This window comes from Nothobranchius furzeri, chromosome 10 (assembly GCF_043380555.1).
Source record: "Nothobranchius furzeri strain GRZ-AD chromosome 10, NfurGRZ-RIMD1, whole genome shotgun sequence".
Lineage (NCBI taxonomy): Eukaryota > Metazoa > Chordata > Actinopteri > Cyprinodontiformes > Nothobranchiidae > Nothobranchius > Nothobranchius furzeri.
In genome coordinates this window covers 33,096,131-33,115,093 of record NC_091750.1, presented here as the reverse complement: position 1 = coordinate 33,115,093, position 18,963 = coordinate 33,096,131, and the positions used below count along the sequence as shown (strand labels likewise).

General features: G+C 44.1%; 2 protein-coding genes across 2 annotated transcripts; both read right to left on the bottom strand.

Moving 5' to 3' along the window:
- Positions 1-265: 265 nt before the first annotated feature.
- LOC129152385 (NLR family CARD domain-containing protein 3) lies at positions 266-6,389 on the bottom strand. Its single transcript, XM_054730252.2, has 5 exons — positions 5,968-6,389; positions 5,661-5,834; positions 5,305-5,492; positions 3,007-3,230; positions 266-1,845 (listed from the first exon to the last, which is right to left on the bottom strand). The coding sequence occupies exons 2-5, from the start codon at positions 5,710-5,712 to the stop codon at positions 1,242-1,244; spliced, it is 1,068 nt and encodes a 355-aa protein (XP_054586227.1). The 5' UTR covers positions 5,713-5,834; positions 5,968-6,389; the 3' UTR covers positions 266-1,241.
- An 86-nt stretch (positions 6,390-6,475) lies between these two features.
- LOC139072038 (glutamate rich 3-like) lies at positions 6,476-10,216 on the bottom strand. The gene is made up of 5 exons (XM_070555224.1): positions 10,194-10,216; positions 10,058-10,112; positions 9,491-9,673; positions 9,230-9,410; positions 6,476-6,978 (listed from the first exon to the last, which is right to left on the bottom strand). The coding sequence occupies exons 1-5, from the start codon at positions 10,214-10,216 to the stop codon at positions 6,734-6,736; spliced, it is 687 nt and encodes a 228-aa protein (XP_070411325.1). The 3' UTR covers positions 6,476-6,733.
- Positions 10,217-18,963: the final 8,747 nt, after the last annotated feature.

Here is an 18,963-nt window from a genome sequence, read left to right as displayed (position 1 = left end):
AAGCAGCTGAAAGGAGATTGTAACTCTGCAGGATTTCTTTCACGGCAAACACATCAGCAGCCCGACAACGGGGTCAGTGCTCTGAGGTTCACTTGTAGCAGAGACGAAGGACAAAGTCCTCACCGACGGCGTCTGTGGATTACAGCGCAGCTCCTGTTCTCCAGCCTCTGCTTACCGAGCATGCTGGCGGACCGCTTCACAACAAACGTGGCAGAAACACCGAAGAGAACCAGAGTTTTAATACAAATCAAAACCATCCGCAGGACTAAATACAACCATATTTTATTTGACTTGAAGTCGTGTGGTGACACGCAGAAGCTCGCTCGGTCAGAAACAGCTCAGTGGGATAACGTCTGCTGATGTAGTCTCCAGAAAAGCCGGTTTCGTTTATCTGTCCTCCTTGTGGGGTTTGGAGAGAGAGTTCCTTCTTTATCAGCGTTCTGCAGAAAGGAACCGCAGATGAAATGTGGACAGGTCGGTTTCGGCGGAATCACTACCGGCAGCCCTGAGAGGAGGAGATAAGCACCTCTTTGACAGGCTTTGATCACAGCTACAGTTATTCTCAGAACGTCTGTGATGGTAGAACAACGAGACGATGGCCTCCAAACTCACATGAAGTTCCTCCAGCCTTCCCTTCTTCCCCACCCTCTTCTAGAGGCGCTGTCTCACACTCAAAGGGTCAAGCAAGCTCAAACGAGGGTGGCTGACATGCTACGAATCAGCTGCTCAAAATCATCCTTCTGATTGGCTGTCATGGTGTTCCGGGCTGCAGGAGGACGCTCTGGGTAAGCTTGTAGATATGGTGGGTGAAATGATTCATCGTGGTTTCTGGTTTTTTTCTGCAGAAGGCACGGGAACGTTCAATAAGGGAGTAGTAGGTGTTGAGTCACGAAGAGGAACGCTGGTGGGAAGAAGAAGGTGGAGATGACCTCATCACAGCAGCAGAGAGGTTCGGTTCATTGATGCATCTAAATGCCTCCAGACCGCAGCGCCGCTCTAAAGCGAGCACGCCTCCTACACCTGCCTGAACTAAAAGGAGATGCTTTTCTCTGCAGGTCCACCCACCTGTAGGAAGGAAGAGGCCTTTGTGTGTGTGTGTGTTTGATGGCTAAACAAGTCAAATGAGTCAGTGTGTTCCTCTCTGACCTCAGAATGAACACGTGGATTCTTGTGTTTCACAAAGTCAGCGGCTTTCTTGAGTTCACTGTGGTTAGAGGGCATGTTCTGCCAATCATGCGGTTTTATTTCACTTTCACCTCCTGCTGTATTCTGCTCATTAATCCCACACTGATGTCGTTCTGCTGAAGGCTGAGATGCCGCAGAGGGAACTGCATCCTGCACAGCAACGCTCCCATGATGTCATTGCCTCCCACATCGCTGATGCCATTCCCATCGAGATCCACCTGCTGCAGACTCACATTTTCTTTCAGCACGTCAGCCAGCAGCCGCACTCCGGGGTCTCCTAAGTTGTTCTCATCTAAGATGATCTGAGCGAGTGAGCGGTTTCCTCTCAGGCTCTCAAAAAGCTCCTTCCATGCTGCTAGATCGGCACCGCTTGTCTGCGCCAGGCCCAAGTACTGAAGACGGGAGTGGGCTCTGATGTAGGATGCTAACACCCTGACCCCCTCGCTGCTCACACCATTTCCACCAATGTCCAGTTCTAAAAGAGTGAAAACCTGGGAAGAGCGCCACCCGGTGGGGAGCTGCAGCAGCACATTCTGCTCCGTTGGGAAGAGGAGAGCCTGCTGGATGGCGGCGGCTGCTAGGGCGCTTTGCTCCTGCAGCTCAGCTATTCCGGTCATCAGGGTCAGCACGCCATGGTCACGCAGTTTGTTTCCAAACAGGCTGAAGGGAGAACAAGAAAATCTGCGTTTCACTGCAAAAGATGACTTCTGAGAAAGTTTTTTAAAAATACTCGTTTTTAAATATTTCATCTTATTTTTAGTCTAAAAAGAAAAAAATTCTCTAGAAAAATAAATTTACTTAAAATAAAAGTCTTAAAACTGGCAAAATATATATAAAATTTTAAGTGAATTTGCTAGTTTTAAGCCAGACAAGAAGCAACGTTTGCTCACCCTGTTGGCACGTTACTTTTTACTCACAACAAGAACGTTTGGATCACGTTTAAGAATATTTACCTCATTTTTCTAGAGAATAATCTCCTTTCTTTTTAGACTAAAAATAAGATAAAATGTCTAAAATTAAATTTGTTTTACTTAGAAATGATTTTGTGCAGTGTGTACAGTGTGTACAGTGTGTACAGTGTGTACAGTGTGTACAGTGTGTACAGTGTGTACAGTGTGCGGCATCAACATGTTCAGTGAGAGAAAATAACCTTTCTAACTTTCTAAGTCAGGAGTGTTCAGACTGTTTAAGATGATGGTAAAAATAGTGAATTTAGTGAATTTATTAGTTATTTTTCATTTAAAAAAATGCAAACAGGACTTTTATAGTGATTTCCTTTGTGTACTCCTCCAAATAGGTCCAGCATAGGCATAAATCACTCCAAGGTCCAGGAAAGGTCCAAAAGGCTGCGCTCTCGAGATGCCTTGCTAAACACCACCAAGTATTTTCCCTCCAAAACTCTATTCTTCCTTTGCTTTGAATCATTTCTCCTGTTTGGAAGAAAAGAGCCACTAAACTTGTTCTCCAGTCACCATCACAGCTTTTTGTGGTCCTGTGATTATTTGTTGCACATTTTTTCATGAAACTTTATACGTTTCTGAGCTTGTCTAGTTCAGCGTCACGGCTCTTACACCGTCTGGGATAAGGTGAAGCACCGAGGCATTCGACTTGATTCCCATAGAAAATACGTATTTATCTATTCAGCTGGTGAGAAAATGCCCTTGAATTTGATTTCTCTCTGAGAATCTCTTCATATTCCTTACTTTTCTTTCTGCCTCCGTCTCAAACATTTCCAAACGGCGGTCACCCCTGGTGCCTTTTATGCTTTCATTTCACGTTCTTCCTTGGTTTTGGGTTTGGTGCAGCTCGTTAGAAACTTACTGTAAGCCTTTGACCTGCGGCTTCACTCTCAGAACATCCAGCAGGATGTGAGCTCCGAAGGGGCCGATGAGGTTGAGGTTGAGGTTGAGCAGCGTGACGGCAGACGGGCTGCTCTTCAGGACCCCCGCCAGGCTCAGCAAATGATCGTCTGTCAGGCCCGTGTTCCTCAGCACCAGCTGCTCCACCTCCTCAGATGTTTTCAGCACCATCATCATGGCATCAAGCTGCACTTCCAAAGAAAAACCTGGTAAGATGTTTGGAAATGTGGTTTTCTAACGTGAAACGATGCTTTTAGGTTCAAAGGTTGAAGAATATTCCTAAAATGTCGAGAACATCATGATCGTGTGTTTTGAACTTTATCTACTGAACCTTGGAAATATTTCATGAGCTGTGCAACAACAAATGTTTGCAGTGCGTTTGGTTCTTTACTTATTTATAGAACGTTTCTGCATGTTTTCTCTGATCCAGCCGGGGAGCGATGTAGCGTGGGAGCTGATAGCAGCAACAAAACGATAGAAGAAGAGATCACCTTCTCTGACTTTGCGAGAACTGTACCAAACATTAAGCATGTTCTGTTTCTGCATGAGCGAGCGAGCGTTTGATGGTTGGGGAAGAGAGATGAGAGCGAGGCAGGTTTTAAACACAGAGCTGAGATAAAAGCCCAGAGAGACGTACGCTCTGGCCGTCAGCCACGTCCAACATCCAACTTTGCTGCACCTTGAGGAATTTTTCACCCACTATTTGAAGCTTTTTCATCGTGATCGATGTGACGGGGCCAAGTGCCTGCCAACCCCAGACGAACCTCACAGACCATTTGGTGCAACCGTCGGTGCATTTAACTCTCAGATACACAAATGACTGTTTGGAGTTAAATACATCTGCAGAAAAAATGCTCATTAAATGTCCCCGCCTCTTTTTCCACTTTTAAAGTTTTAATTTGATTTTATTTAGATGTGTTTACAAGATGGGGAACGGATCACATCTCTGTGGGAAAATGGTGTTATGAGCTCTTTATCTGCAGTAGAAATGAAGGTGTGAATGCGACGTGTAGCGTTGTTTGTCCTGAACAACAGCAGCGTCAGCCGTTTTGCACAGAACATCTAAAACGGATTAAAGGTTCAGCGTGTATCATGTGGTGACATCTAGTGGTCAGGTTAGGGATTGCAGTAACTTTAAACAATTGTCTTGAAGACTTTTGTTCATCAGAAACATTCCTGAGTGCTACTCTAATGTTTGTTGTTGTTTTGGGGAGAGGTGTTTACGTTTGTTTTCTTCCTTCTTCATGAGGCTGATAATTAAAGAACAACACATGAAATACCAACAAACTTGTTTGTTTCCTCAGGATGTGTTGGCAAAAAAATCTTTTCTTATCTGAGGTGTTTTTATTTTATTCTTTAGTCTGAAAGTGGTAGCAACATTCAAGGACATCCCTTAAAGGAGACGCACCTTTTGCATCCTTTTGTGCTCCCTTGCAGGTCTCTACTGCCTCTATAAGACTCTTTCAATGTTTAGGTTTATGTATCTAAAACAACCCGCTTCAAAAAGTCCCAGTTTGTGATGTCACAACGGGATAGCATCAAATTACTTCCCACATGCAAAAGAGAGCTGATGCTGGAGGAGCAGCAGCTCTACTCCGAGCCCCTCCTAGGTCTCCGAGGTGGGGGTAGGCGTGGCCAGCTCCAGCTTGTTCTCTTAAAGTGACAGAGTCCTGAAGAGCTCATTCTGGAAGGCATTAAAAACGTCGAGAATAAAGCTGCTGCTACCACTACATGTGAGAGGAATTTAATGCAACGAACTTCATAAACAGATTTTGCATCAACCATAGAACTAATAAAACTTAAGAAAAAGTCATAATACGTCCCCTTGCTACTAAAAGACACCCGTGAGTCGACCCAGAGCTCTAATCGGGACCGCCTCAGCTGACTCCTGTCGACACAGAGGAGCGACGGCTCCCCTGCTCCTCGTCTTCCGTCTAAGACTCAACTCAAGAGTGTCTACGAAGGATTCCTGCCTTTTTATTTGGGAAATGATCCTTTTACCTTGTTTTACTGATTGTTGTATTTTTGTTTATGTTTTGCCGTCTTGTGAGGAGCTGAGTAACATTTCTGAACCCCAACCAGAGCATGTGGATCATCACAGATGAACGTTATTTGTCTCGCCATGTGAGTTAAGTGTTGCTCGCTACTGAACTCACTTTTACGTTGTTGTTAAAACAGCCTTCATTTGAATTTCTGGACGCTGCTGCTTACAGCAGGGTTGTGGATGCTTCTCCAGCGTGCACCTGTGTCGGACACACACCTGTGCATGCAGGTCTCGTTCTGTCGCCGGCTCCTCTTCGCCAACATTCTGGGAGGCTGCTTCTTCCTCCTCCTCTGGCTTTTCGTCGGGTTGTGGGATCGTGTCACTTTCTGCACTTAACTCCACATCGGAGGGCTGGTGTTTGGCGCTCGACAGCAGCCTCTTCTGGAGCCGGCACCTCTCCAGGACTTGGCATCCAGAGAGCGAGTGAAAAAGCTCAGGTGTGGTGAAACTGTCTCTTCCTACCAGCTGATATGTAATCTTTGTTCCAGAACTATTGTTTCACCTCGAGTCCAGTAAGCAAACCAGTTACAGAAATCCACTGGGACTCGTTTAGATTCAGGCTCTTTACTCACTGTTTGCCTTGAACCGCTGTTTGTGTGGGCTCCGGCTCAGCTCTGCGCTCATTTCCACACATTCTTTATAGAAGTCCTTTGGTTTTCCCTCTTCCCTGTTTTTCCCGTCTGACTCCAGGTCGATCCGTTTCTCTCTGTTCTGCTGAGTCAGAACCCCCCCACCCTGAAATGAAACTGAAAAGAGACATTTTTAAAAAGCTTCCTGTTCTTTCTTAGTTTTTCCACAAGCCCTAATAACCGGAGAGACCGTGTGCAGAGATCTCGGAGCTCACCTGAATCCAACCCAGACGAGTCGAGCTGCACTTACCGACTGGTTGATGAGTCTTGTTCGACGGGAGCGGTTCTTCCTGCGGTTCTGTGGCTGTGTTGGTTGTTTCTGAGTGCTTTGGTAGTTTTTTCGGCTGTTCTGTAGATTTTCCCGTCACCACTGATGTCTCGAAGCCCCCGCCATCTTCTCCCTCGTTTCCCGCTGTCTGTCCTTTGCTCTCGTTCTGATTAGTTTGACCCTTGCGTCTTTTCTTCTTGGTGGTTTCTTTGGTTCCGGTTACAGCAGGGCCTTCGCTGTCGGTGGACCCCGCGTCTTTGATGTGCTTTCTGGCCCTCCTCGTGGATTTTTTCACAGGTTTGGCTGGTATGAACAGAGGGGATGAGCTCTCGGTGTTGTCTTTAGAGGACACAAATGAGACAAAATGAAAGACAATAATACTTCCTTAGAAATGCAGTCTTTAAACAAAGTCTATTCAATACAAGGACTGGGCCCAATGTCAAGAAATATTGATGAATGCGCTTCGGGAAGCAATGGAAAATTGAGACACTCATTTCCAGGCCTTGTACCGTTGCCAGTGTTCTGCTCAAGAGGGAGGATTAAGTTTTCCTTTGTGCCGTTATTCAGTTGCTGGCAGGAGTTGTATTTGTTTCGGAGACTAGTACATCTGAAAGAGATGAAGAATGTGCTTTCATCATGAGTTAAATTTCCTCCCGTGCACCACCACCAGCAGCATTCCCGCGTGTGGCTAAGTCTGCCTCCTTTTTCCTGGCGTCTCAAGCTGGATTTGCTCAATCTGTTGTGATTACTAATTTCTGCTCCTCTGCCAACGTTTGTTTTCTGTTCCCTCTAAGAGGAAGAATTCGGACCTGTGACAGGGCATCCCACCAGCCAGCCATGTCAGCCTGAAGCAGCTCTTCCTGCCCTGCTGGAAGCCCGGGGCGTAGCGGTACTCGCAGCAGGAGCTGAGCCTGGTCGCCACGATGCCGTTGATGTAGAACGTAGCACTGAAGGGGTGACTTCTGTGTCTCTGAGACACAAACTGGAACTGGTCTGGATGAGGAAAACAAAAAAATGACAGGCGTGGTTGTAACATTTGCTGTAAGAGGCTGGTTTAAGCTGAGGCTGACGGTGGGATTACACCAGTCATCAGATTCAGGCTGTTGTTCCATCTTGGCATCTAGAAGATAAAAAATAAGGTTAAAAAATATTTTTATTACAATAAATGTTAGATGACATCAGAAGAAAATCCCACAATCTTCACATCAAGGTTTTAAAATATTATACAGATAAATTGTAGTTTAAACACCTGACATGTAAAACGATCTCTGTTCACATCTTTATGTTCATTTCCATTATATAAAATGAAACATCTACAATAAAATTGGCGCTTTCCCATAACATGCTTACATTGTCCACTAGAGGGCAGAAGACCTTAGATCCCATACAGCAGATTTTTGGGGAATGCACTAATGTTGGTAAAGCCCCAGTGTGTGGAAGAAATTTGGCTCTTTAGCACCACACAGTGGCGAGTAGGTACTGCACCTACGGTAGCCCACACGCATCAACGACTTCCAGCTGTCAATCCAGTGATCACGTACGCTCATTTAACTTGGATTTTTTTCTAAATGAAGGAAGCAAAATTTCCCTAAACCAGCAAGGTTGCCATAAGGGGGCCGGCACCATCTCCACACAACGTCTAGAGGGAGAAGATGAACGGCAACTTATCGAAGATCAGAGAGGACGAGGAGCAAAATGCAGAACATTATATCTCGTATGACCCTAAACAGCTACTGTATTTCACGATAGCGCATGACTATAGAGTGTCGATCATAGTTTATGAGCATAAAAACTTTTCTCTCCCTCACTTACGAATGTCCTGTCCTTGACTGCCCCCTAGTGGTGGACACAACAGTGTTCTCTGGCAAATGCCACACATCCTGAAATGGTGTTGGGCTGCATGCACAACCCCTGTGGATGTCGGGCCCTCACACCACCCTCATGAAGTCTGTTTTTGACCGTTTGAACAAACACACGAACACCTGAGGCCCTCCTGGAGGCCATTTTGCAATCTCTGGCAGTTTTCCTCCTCTTCATTCTTGCAGGAAGGCAGTGGTAGTGGTCCTACTGCTGGGTTGTGGCCCTCCTACGGCCTCCTCCACGTCTCAAGATGTACTGGCCTGTCTCCTGGTGGCGCCTTCGTGCTCTGAACACTACAGCACACCTTCTTTCCCCAGCTCGCACTGATGTGCCATCCTGAACAAGCTGCACTACCTGAACCGTCGCAGACACCGTCTCACGCTACAACTAGAGTGGAAGCGTCGCCAGCATTCAAAGGTGACAAAAACATCAGAAAGTAACTGAGGAGTAGTCTGCCGTCGCCATCTGCAGAACCACTTGTTTATTAGGGATGTCTTGCTAATTGCCTATAATGTCCACCTGTGGTCTATTCCATCTGCACAACCGCAGGTGGAGATAACTGACAGTCTGTGTTACTTCCTGAAGCCTGGCGAGAATCTACAAGACCGGGGCGAGTTTTGCACTGAGCGTCGTGTAGCATACAGGGGCTTACGAGAGGCGACTAACACCCAGCGACCAATCAGCAACCGTAACCTCGCACAAATTTCTGGCATGTTTGATATTTTGCTCGTCCCTCGTGAGTGCGTCGCACCGTTGAAGCGTCGGTGCGAGCGGCTGCAACCCAAAAAGTACCAGAACCGCTAACGGCATAAACGTGCGTCAACACGGCTCACCAGCTATATCCCTAATAACACACCTTGTTTGTTTTTTGTTTCGCACTTTTTTTGCACACAATGGCAAGGATTGTGCCATGTTCCCCGTAGCTATAGTTACAACTCTGACAATGGAGACACTGCTTCTTAGAGTTTTGTCCTGTGTAAGTGTTGTTGACTATTTAACGTCCTGTAGTGTAAAAGGAAAGAAGAAGAAGCAAAAGTATGGAGAAATCTGACCTCAGATCAGAGAAATAATTAAAAACTAGAAGATGAACAAAGGTTCTGATCCCTCTGTAATTCTGGCAAAATCAGCAGAGAAGCCAACGAGCAAGAACATAGCGTCTAGCAGATACGTGTCATTAAATATGAATAGAAGGGGGTATTTATGGATTCTAATATAATATAGAAACAGGGCAGCACTATGAATACTAGAATATACCAGAAATGATCAATCATCTATGGAAAGGTGGAGTAAACAGTGAGAATGAAGTGCTTGCAGGACTTTTTACACTTTTTACAGTCAAATATTTACCGTAAACATTTATTACGGGAATTATGAAAGCACGTACCTCCTGGAGTAACCAGGTGTTTGAAGACACAAATATTTTCCCCTCCGTTGGCCTGCTGAAGCACCTTCAGTTCATCCTGGAACGACCCCGACCCTGACCCCCTGCGGCCTTGTCCCAGATAAGTCATCGTCACAATCACGTGGGATTTCTTAGCTTCTCTCTGTGCCGTCAGGACACTCTGCTGTGAAAAAGAGAGTCGACGGAAAGTTTGTACAGAGTTTAAAATTTGCTGCGAAGGAACATGAGAAAGTGTTGCTAGACCAGTTTTTCCGTGTGGCGGCTTGTTCTCTGAGAGGTGACCGATGAGAAGGATCCTCTTCGTTTGTCGTGCAAACGGGGACAGGACTGACTCAGAGCCACTGGGATGGAGCTCAGACTGGAAGCCCTCTTCGGGACGGCCGGCAGGTAAACGCCACCTTTTCCTGCTCTGAGAGCATCGTTTAGCTAGATTTGACACGGACAAAAGAAACAAAATTAAATTGTAAAGAACTTTTATAAATTGCTTTTATGTGCAGCTTACTGCTCTTTCTTATTTAAAACTCCACACCTGATTATGAGATGGGTTAGGGTTAGAAAGCACACATTTAATTTTGTTTTATAAGAAAATCGTAATTTTTGCTCATGTTTCTCTCTCATTTTAATGCCAATAAGTGTGGATTGAATTATCAGTAAAACTATACTACAGTACCCGGGCATCCAGATGAGGTCAGAAAGCCAAACATTATGAGTAGTTTTGCACAAACTTCCTAAATGATTTTTTGCAGGAAAGTTTCCTGCAAAAAAAGTCATTTTTTTGTTGCATTTGTGGGTTTTTTGGTGCATGTGAACTGCTTTTGAGAACGCGAATAAAGCATCTTTGTACATCTGGAAGATTTTAAATGATCTAAGTTTAAACAGTGAAATTTGCAGCCTGAGTGAAAATCCGTTCATATGAAATAAAAAAGCAGGGAAACTAAAGTCTAACCTTGGGGGCCGGTTCTCAAACATCAGCAGCTCTGTACTGATTAAAAAGTGACTCTTACCTTATAAACTTGCACCGAGTCTGGATTCTCCAGCAGGAGCAGCTTGCTCTTTGCTCTGATCAGACTCGCTATGGAGTGGATCATTTTAGCATCTCTCGGCTGACCTGGGATCTGCGACAGGAACAAAATTCATCCCTCAGAAAATGGGAGACGTGAGGAAAACTTTAATAATCTCTGCTGAGAAGATTAGAAACATGCTAATGCTAACTCACGGGGGTGTCTCTGTCTCCAGCGGGAACATTCCTGGAAAACAGATCCTGAAGGAGAGTCCTGCTGTTTTTCCTGATTCTCCTCAGTGACTCCCTCTTATCGGACTCCATCATTCAGAACCAGATCTTTGCCCAACAGAAGCAACAAGAATGAGCTTATAAACAGTTTTTGTTCCACTCTACAAGATTTCACTTCCAATTTCATGTTGTTATTTTTTCCACCTAAAACATCAAGTTCTGGAGCGGTTGCCTCAGATGCTGCTTACTAATAACGGACCAAATCTCTGGGACCAAAAATCTAAATAAAGGCATCAGATGATGATTTGAAAATTATTTTAAACCGTGCATTCAGGCAACGTAGCACAAAACACTTTTAATTTAAATGTAATAAAATAAAAATTAACTTTAAATGACCTGTATTTGATAAAGCCCCCCCCCCCAAGGCGCTTTACAACACAATCCATCATTCACCCATTCACACACACATTCAAACGCTGTTTAAAAAGTGCATGATGTAAAAATTAAGAAAGAAGGACATCATGTGGTCAAATGTGGGTACTGCAGTCTGTTTTTATAAACAAGCGACTCTCTTACTCTGCTTCAGCGATACATTTACCTGTAACACTGAGTTGTTGGTGTTTGGAAAAGCAGCTAGAGGTGTTTTTAGAACAGACTATTTGTTGTTAATTCATTGTTTGCATAGTTAGCTCAACGTTAGCCTCTCCTTGGCCGATATTAGAGGAAAACAAAGTGGGTTCTTGGGGGTACAAGAAATAACTTCTGGGCTGCTCCTTCTGCTGGCCGACTTACTGTCCACATTCCTGGCGCTGCAGCAGCTGGAGCAGCTGGAGCAGCCGGCCGCCCCGCAGGCTCACAGTAACAAAGACTACGTCCCTCTTTAGCTTGTTAAAGTAGAAAAACTGTAACCCATCTCCGATGACTGAGACGTCAGGCTGTTTTGTGGTTATTTCACAGTAAAATTCTTATTTATTGTACAGTTCAATTAAAATAATTTAAATAATTAAATTTTAAATTTAAATAAAAAAGCTGAGATTTGTAAAGGATTTTCAGATTTCCTGTGTAATTACAGTGTTCTCATCTCTGTTTGACCAGATAACGTCAGGATTTATACAAGACAGGTTTATAAAACCGAGTCACACAAATAATATTTTTAATGTTTACTGGCCTGAAATTAAGATGTTTACACACGCGCGCGCACACACACACACACACACCAACAGTTATTTAAAGGTGTTGAAACGTGTCGGTGTGTTCCTTCTGTCATAACTGACTCGTAGAGTAAAGGTCATCGTGCACATGTGAAGAAAACGTCTGCAGGACAAGATGGAACGTGTTTTTAGGATGAAGGACGTTACTCAGTCGGACAGAATTATGTGAAGTCAGAAGATTTGAACTTGAAGGTGAAAATGGATTTCTATTTCTCACCAGAGCTGTAGGACCGCTGTGATCCTGCAGCTCACTCAGGCAGACGCTTCCCAGGCTGGGAGCTCGTTTCTCATTCTGGGAACTAATGTGTAAAAATAAAAGTCCACACTCATCCCTACAACATGCCTTCGTTGTTTATTGTGCTGCTTGTCAGTTGGTTGCAGCACCTGAAACCCAATCCCTGCATGTTTCTGGATTAGGAGGCAGCAGGCAGCCCAATCCTGAGATTAGGAGTCACAATCACAACGCATGAAGCTAAAGTCCTGTTTTGAAGGCCTCTACCTCTATAACAAAATTAGTACATTCCTCAAAAACCTGCAAGATCCTGTCCTCTAGTGGAGGCTCAGAGAGCTACAAGTAAAGTTTTTGCAGCTATTTAATTAAACTGTTCTGGTAATTTTGAGTTTGAAAAGTTTGATCCGATAAATCAGCACTTCACATCCTGTTTGTTCTCTCTGGATTTTAATTCTGAGGTTAAATAATTTCTTGTATTGTTTTGATTTACTACACACGCTCAGTCTGTTCTTTCATTTTTATTTTTTACAGTAGTTTAAATTCGAGGCTTATTTAGTTCATGCCTATCATCTGGTTTGTTTACCTAAAATTGTTTTAATGATATTGTAGAAAAAACTTCGTTCTGCCGGCACTAAAATGAAGTTTCTGTCTGTTGTTATCTTAAAAAACGGCATCAAATCCGGACAAAGATGTGCAGAACTTGTTGGTTTTACAAGCTCTGCAACATTTTTGGCGTTTCATGAATATTAATCACCTGAAGCTGACTACTTGAACTGAATTTGATTATAATTTGACTGAATTAGACCTCATTTATGTAGCTTAGCTCTGGCTTTGTTTACTTTTGGTGTGAAGATTAGTTTAGCTGTAATTTGCTTGTTGGCTAACTGAAGTCAGAGCGTGCTCTTCATTCCAAACGTTCCTCTTTTTCCTCACTAACCAGGAAACTTTTTCCTTTAAAAGCAACAGAAAAGCTGAAGGAGGTGATGAAAGTGTGTCGAGGTAGACAGAAAAAGAGAAAAGAGTCTCTAGAATCACTCGAGCTTCGTACTTGTGTCCCTTATCGAAATGTTTTAGTAAAAAAGTTCTCCCTAACTGTTTTCCATGAAACCCTCAGAAGCCTTACCTGTGGTCCTTTCCAGGCACGGAGCTGCAGGTGATCTGATCCGGACGCAGCTGCGGATCTCCTGTTCTCTGCTCTCCTGATGCCACCAGAAGGTGACACCTGAGCTCCAACACCTTTGGCACGGAGCCCCGTCGCCTGACTGGTCCCTCATACATGTTTAATGGCCTCTGACCTTTGCTCTTTTCTCTGACAGCATGTAATGTTTCCTGTTTCCCTTCCTTAAAGCATGTTAAAAAACTTTTTTTCTGTTTGATCTTTATTTAACCTGTAAGGTGTAACGCCCGTGCTTTAACAACATATTTAATCACTTTTACTTGCTGAAACTGATCGTTTAACCATCAGAAGATTGCATTTTTAAAAATAAGGTCATGGATAATGATGTTTAGATGGAAATGGTGCCTCATGCATAAGAAAATATTTAGATTTAGTTCAGAAATCTGACTTTATTTCATCAGTCTTTATAATAAAGAGAAATATTTCCTAAATAGAAACCAGAAGGACAGAAATACACAGAGAAGTGTGTCCAAACGTGTGTTGAGTTTTATTTTATTTTGTTTAGAGACACAGAATGCACGCATCAAGAGAAGTCCGTGTGGTGGGGTTTGTTTTTGTAGAAACGCTTTAAAAAGGCTCGTGCACGAAAAGAACAGCATCACATTTCATGGCTTACTTCAGTTTTTTATTGGAAACAAGAAGCAGCTCCGAGTCACTCGTTCTTCCTGTTCGCTGTAGTTAGTCCGGTTTAAGATCGGTGCTCACAAGTCTGCTTTTGGTAAAAGCCAATGACGCTTTGGTTCTGATAAAAGACAAACTCTTTGTCTAAGACTCAAACTTCTGCATTAAAATAATTTAAACTAAATTTTTAATTCAATTAAAACATACTGTTGTTGGCTTCACGATTTCTCCCATGTATATTTTAAAGTGACTGCATGCATCAACAGCCCGGGCTGGAGGGCCAACGTTCAACTGGAATCACCTCACGAGCCACAGACGGCTCGCGGACGCCCGTGGTTCGGTTACAGGGTGTGCTCACACAGGAGGGCCATGTTATAGAGCAAGAACAAGAGGTCGAACATTTATGTTGTCAAGTTTGATGTCTTTTTATTTTCATCTATGAGGCCACCGTCACGCTCCACGGCACCTGTCCTGGTTTTCTCCCTCTGTCACGGTCTTTGAGGAGGTCCAGCTGCAGGAGCCTCTGACAGTTCCAGTCCCTGAGGGAAGTGTCGCCAGGTCCTTCTTCTGCTGAAGAGTTCTAGGTTCCTGTTTTGATCTGTCAGCCTTCCCAGGGGCTCCTGTATCCCCCCCCCCCCCCCCCCCTTCCTAGAAGTCCTCCAGAACTGTATCTGTTCTGCTGCGTCCTGAAAAACCTCTGAAGACCCTCTGCTCAGTCCCGTCAACTGTTACCTCGCTGCCCTTGTTGGTTCTCATCCACCCGGAGCTGCACTCATGCAAACGGGTCTGGTGTCAGCTCAGAGCGTGAAGCTTGCCCGAGGCCTTTTACGGGGACAGAACCAGGAGTCCCACTTTTCCAGGTTATCTCTAACTTTCCTGAGGCTTTATTATAATTATGACTTGGAGATCATCCAGACTCACCTCACTGATAAGGTTTAGATAAAAGGCTGCAACAGAGAGATGCTGGCTGAAGGAATTAGCGAGCCCGACATGAAAATAAACCGACTTTTGATTTCCGTTTATTCTGAATTCACTTCAGCTGAACTTCAGATAACCTGTAAAGTGCACAAAACCAGGAGAATGAATCCTAACCTTGTCGCCAGTTACGGATCGGCACCATACCATTCTCGATGATGAGTAGAGATGGAGGTTGATAAGTGGATGAAGGGCTCACATCGTGTGTTAAGGTAGGGAACACTTACTACACGTATTACGGTAATATGTCTCTAGCGTTAGAGGAAGAGCAGTTTGATCGTCTTGCTATTATAATTCTGATCGACTCTTTAAAGGAAGTAAAACACCGTGATGGACTCGTGGACTTTTTCACTGTAATGTTGATTTGTTGGTGATTGAAAACATAGCTTGAGATATTTTTAGTTTCTAACTCACCGTTAGCATTGTTAGCTCAATGTTAGCCTCTAGCCTGCTTCACTTGATATTAGAGTAAAAGAAAAAGATGCTGTGGCTTCTTGGGGGAACAAGAAACAACGTCTGGGTCGCTCCTGTTGACTGGCTTAGGTTGTTTAAACAACTCTGGAGCGTTTTCTCCCATCGATGTCGAAACCTCACAAACCCACTGACATAAACAGAAACTGTGTCTCTCTTTCATTGGATTTACTTGACAACCACCAAGCCAGCTGAGACTGAAATCTCTCCACAAGTTTGAGAAGTTAGACGTGTCTGTGATTGTAGAACTCTTCTCATTTAAAGCACACTGGAAACTGAAGTTAGAAGTGACAAAAACTCAGGCCACTTGTGTTTATTTTGAGATGTTCGTTCACCAAATCTACTTAAACTTTCATCCAAACAACTGAAGTTTTCAGCCCACAGATTGACCATGAACATGCGTATCTGTCCGTCTACCGAGTCCGTCATCACATAACCGTTTCCCACTTTCTTCCTCGTAAAAACCGGCTCTTTTCTCCTCCTCCGTGTCTCTGTGAGCCGTCTGAAGGCTCGCTCTGGGCACGAGCCTCGGCTGTCTCTGCAGAAAGGCCGCTGCGCCAAACCTTCGTTGGCTTTGCGCCGTTTCTTATGTGCTGTGGCACATTCAAAGAGCCTCTGTAGGCCAACACGCTCAGTCTGCCTGCTGGATCCATTACATTCATAAACTTACAGCGGGGCTGAGTGTATTTGGTTTGGCAGCACAGCATTTGCTTCCCGCCGTGTTCACTGATGCAGTGTGTCAGCTTGCTACAGACACACACCTCCACCCTCCAGATTTCATGGTGTAATGCATCCTGTGAGCTGTGCTTGGCGGGAGGTGGGATTTGTCCTTTCTTCCTCTCTGCTCAGCATCTTTGAGGGTCGAGATTGGTAAAAGTCATCCTTGATCAATGAGTTAAACACCCGGGGCAGCTGATTCTGTTGCTCATTGTGCGTGGCTGCTTTTCACAAGGCCTAATTTTCTTATTTTTTCCAAATGTCACTGACCTGAACCAGGCGTTTACCCATGTAGCTCAAGAGGAGCAGCTTTCTGTCCTACTCACTTCATTAAAGGTTGAATATGGAACACAGACACTCTGGCGACCTCTGGTGTGCAGAGGTGGTATTGCAGCAACAGGACTACATTTCCAGCCATTAGGCTGTTGGTTCACTGCTGACACTTTCAGCACCATGTTCAGAGACTAATCATGCTGGATAAGGACTTGTTTCTACTAATTAGTGTTTAAAACAGTAGTTACTGTTAGAGCACCTTCTGCGTTCAGAACCAGCTGCTCGACCTAAGTCATGTTACACAGTCCCAGCCTCGCCTTGCTCAGCGGACTTTTTAGCACAACAATGCCCTCTAGTGGCTGGTAGCCGTAAACATAAACCCAGTGTTGTGCGGATAAAATTAAAATTAGATTATTTATTTATTTTTAAATACAGCTTTTAAAGCAGAACCTGTACATTAATTCTGCACCCCTCTAATCGCCCCGTGGAGGTGTTATTTATTTTTCAAATAGCTTTTTATTAAAATGTTCCATATTTTAACTTTAAATACATGTTGGCTCATGTAAAAGAGTTTTATATGACTTTATCTGCACATTTTGGCCAAATTAGCAGGCTTTTATCGTCATCTGTGCAGATTTTTTTCTCTTCAGGCACTCGAGAGTACAGACGCTTCCCACTTTCGCTCCCTTATCTTTTTTCCCAAGGCTCTTTGTCCTGTCTGCCCACAGAGCGCTTCTCTGCATTTCTTCTGAAAAACCCTATTTTTTAACTATGGATTTGATAAACTGGTCATTCAACACGATCGATAAGATTTTTTCAACAATGAGAACGGAGCAGGGGGCTCCCACATGTCCACAGGGGACACACCCGGCAGGGTATATGTTGGATTCCTGGAAGGAGTGGAAGATCGTATGCCTCTCCCAGCTGTCCATTGAGGACGTCGAAGACGTGTGGATATTTGGTCTGATGATCTCTGGATTTCTCCTGATTGTAGTGGGAGGATATCTGGTTTTCTGGAAATTTGGGAAGACGGGAGCGATTGGAGGGCGACCCGCACCCACGGAGAGCACCGTCCGTGTGGAGACCTCTCAGACTGGGACGTTACTCGAGGTGAATCGTAAGCTGGACAATGTTCTAGCTGCGATACCAGTATTAGTGCACAAAATGGACTTCATCTCAGAGAGGGTCACCGGACGGTATGGACAGGTTTAAAAACCCAAAATTGGCTTCACTGAAGGACTGGAATGATCAGTTTAAAGACTGAAGGCAGAGAGGAAAATTATCTCAGCCTGACCCAAACACAGTCTTGTTATCTGAATCTGACGCGCTGGTAGCCTTGAGCTGCAAGCAACTAAAACCCCCACGAAGGAATGCAGACAGATGCTGTGAAACACCCCCCCCCCCCCCCCCCCCCGCCCCGCCTTCGGATTGGTGGACTTCAGCCTGGCGAGGTCATCAACCTGCAGGAGTCGATGTACTCTTTGCTTCTCCCAAGATCTCCCTCCCACCTGTGACTGTACAGTAGATGAGCGCCGTAGATGGCTGCTCTCACTGGGGGAAACAGGATCCCAGCCCCACCACCCCACCCCCACCCCCCCACTCAGAGGGTAGCTCTGAAGTGCCTTTTTTTCCTCCACCTGAACCAATCCTCATGTAACCCTCTTATCTCTATTATGGTAGCGCAACTCGGGTTGCGAATGACCACAGTCACCAATTCTTGTCATGTGTCTTGCCCATGTCTGTCTGATCTCTGGATTGTGTGTACTGAAACTCTAATTTCCCTCTGGGTTTAATAACGGATTGATTGACGATTGATTGATTGATTGATTGATTGATTGATTGATTGATTGATTGATTTTCCACCTTGGTAAACTAGTTTTCCTTTTAAAACAAATTATTCTCTTTTAATGGGACTTTGACCAACAATTCTCCAGTTAATCTGCATAATTTTTATTTATTTTGCAGTGACATTAGAGATCTGTACTGCTGGCTAGAATTACGGTCTAAGGTTTTGAAAAGCAAGACCTCATTTACTCTCAAAACCAGCCGGACAAATGGGAGCCGGGATTGAAAAGGCTTTGTTTCCCTTGGCTCGTTACCACCGCCGAGGTGCCCTTCAGCTTCAAACCTCAGTGGACTGAATTAATCTGCAGCCAGTAGTTTAAATGCAGATTTTAGATATAAAAGTGACTTAATGTTAAAGTGTAGCCTGCATAAAAGAGATCATTGTGAACAAACCCAGATGGTTTGCTTTATTAAAAACTGTGAAATTTCTAGGCTAGAGAAGCGTGTAAACCCAGATCACTGATGCTATTTATCATTTATAAAAACTTATTTGTTTAACTATTCTGTGTAAATTTAAGAGGGTTTATCTCAAAAAGTCCCTAATAACGAAAGGTTTCTCTAAAATCTTCTGTATTCTACATTGAAACGTTTAAAAATGCAATAAAATCCAAAACACAAAGGCCTTGTGACGTAATTTTCATTTAATTCTGATTTGGAACGATTAGCCAACTTTCTGTATGTTTTTTTCTTTATAAATCTGTGACTCTGATGTCTTGCACATCAGCTCTTTCTTAGCTGGGTATGGGAGTCAGATAACAAAACCATCACTTGTCCATTGAATTATGGTCGGGTCACGTCCTTCGACTCTGGGCCTTGATCACATTCTGTAGGTGGGTTGAATTTTCTTCATACATGTGATCGGTTTAGCTCATTTATACACAAACACCTTATTTCTCATCTACTGGAGGAATAAACAGCTGCTGCTTTTCTCTCCTGCTGTCATTTCGATGTGCCACCACAAGA

Coding starts and splice junctions, on each gene's coding strand:
- LOC139072038 (XM_070555224.1), bottom strand. CDS start 10,216: ATGTTTGAGAACCGGCCCCCAAG. Junction 9,674..10,057: donor TATTCGCGTTCTCAAAAGCA/GTTCACATGCAC, acceptor TGTCAAATCTAG/CTAAACGATGCTCTCAGAGC. Junction 9,411..9,490: donor GCCGCCACACGGAAAAACTG/GTCTAGCAACAC, acceptor TCTTTTTCACAG/CAGAGTGTCCTGACGGCACA.
- LOC129152385 (XM_054730252.2), bottom strand. CDS start 5,712: ATGAGCGCAGAGCTGAGCCGGAGCCCACACAAACAGCGGTTCAAGGCA. Junction 5,493..5,660: donor ACAGCGGTTCAAGGCAAACA/GTGAGTAAAGAG, acceptor CTGGATGCCAAG/TCCTGGAGAGGTGCCGGCTC. Junction 3,231..5,304: donor AACGAGACCTGCATGCACAG/GTGTGTGTCCGA, acceptor TTGGAAGTGCAG/CTTGATGCCATGATGATGGT.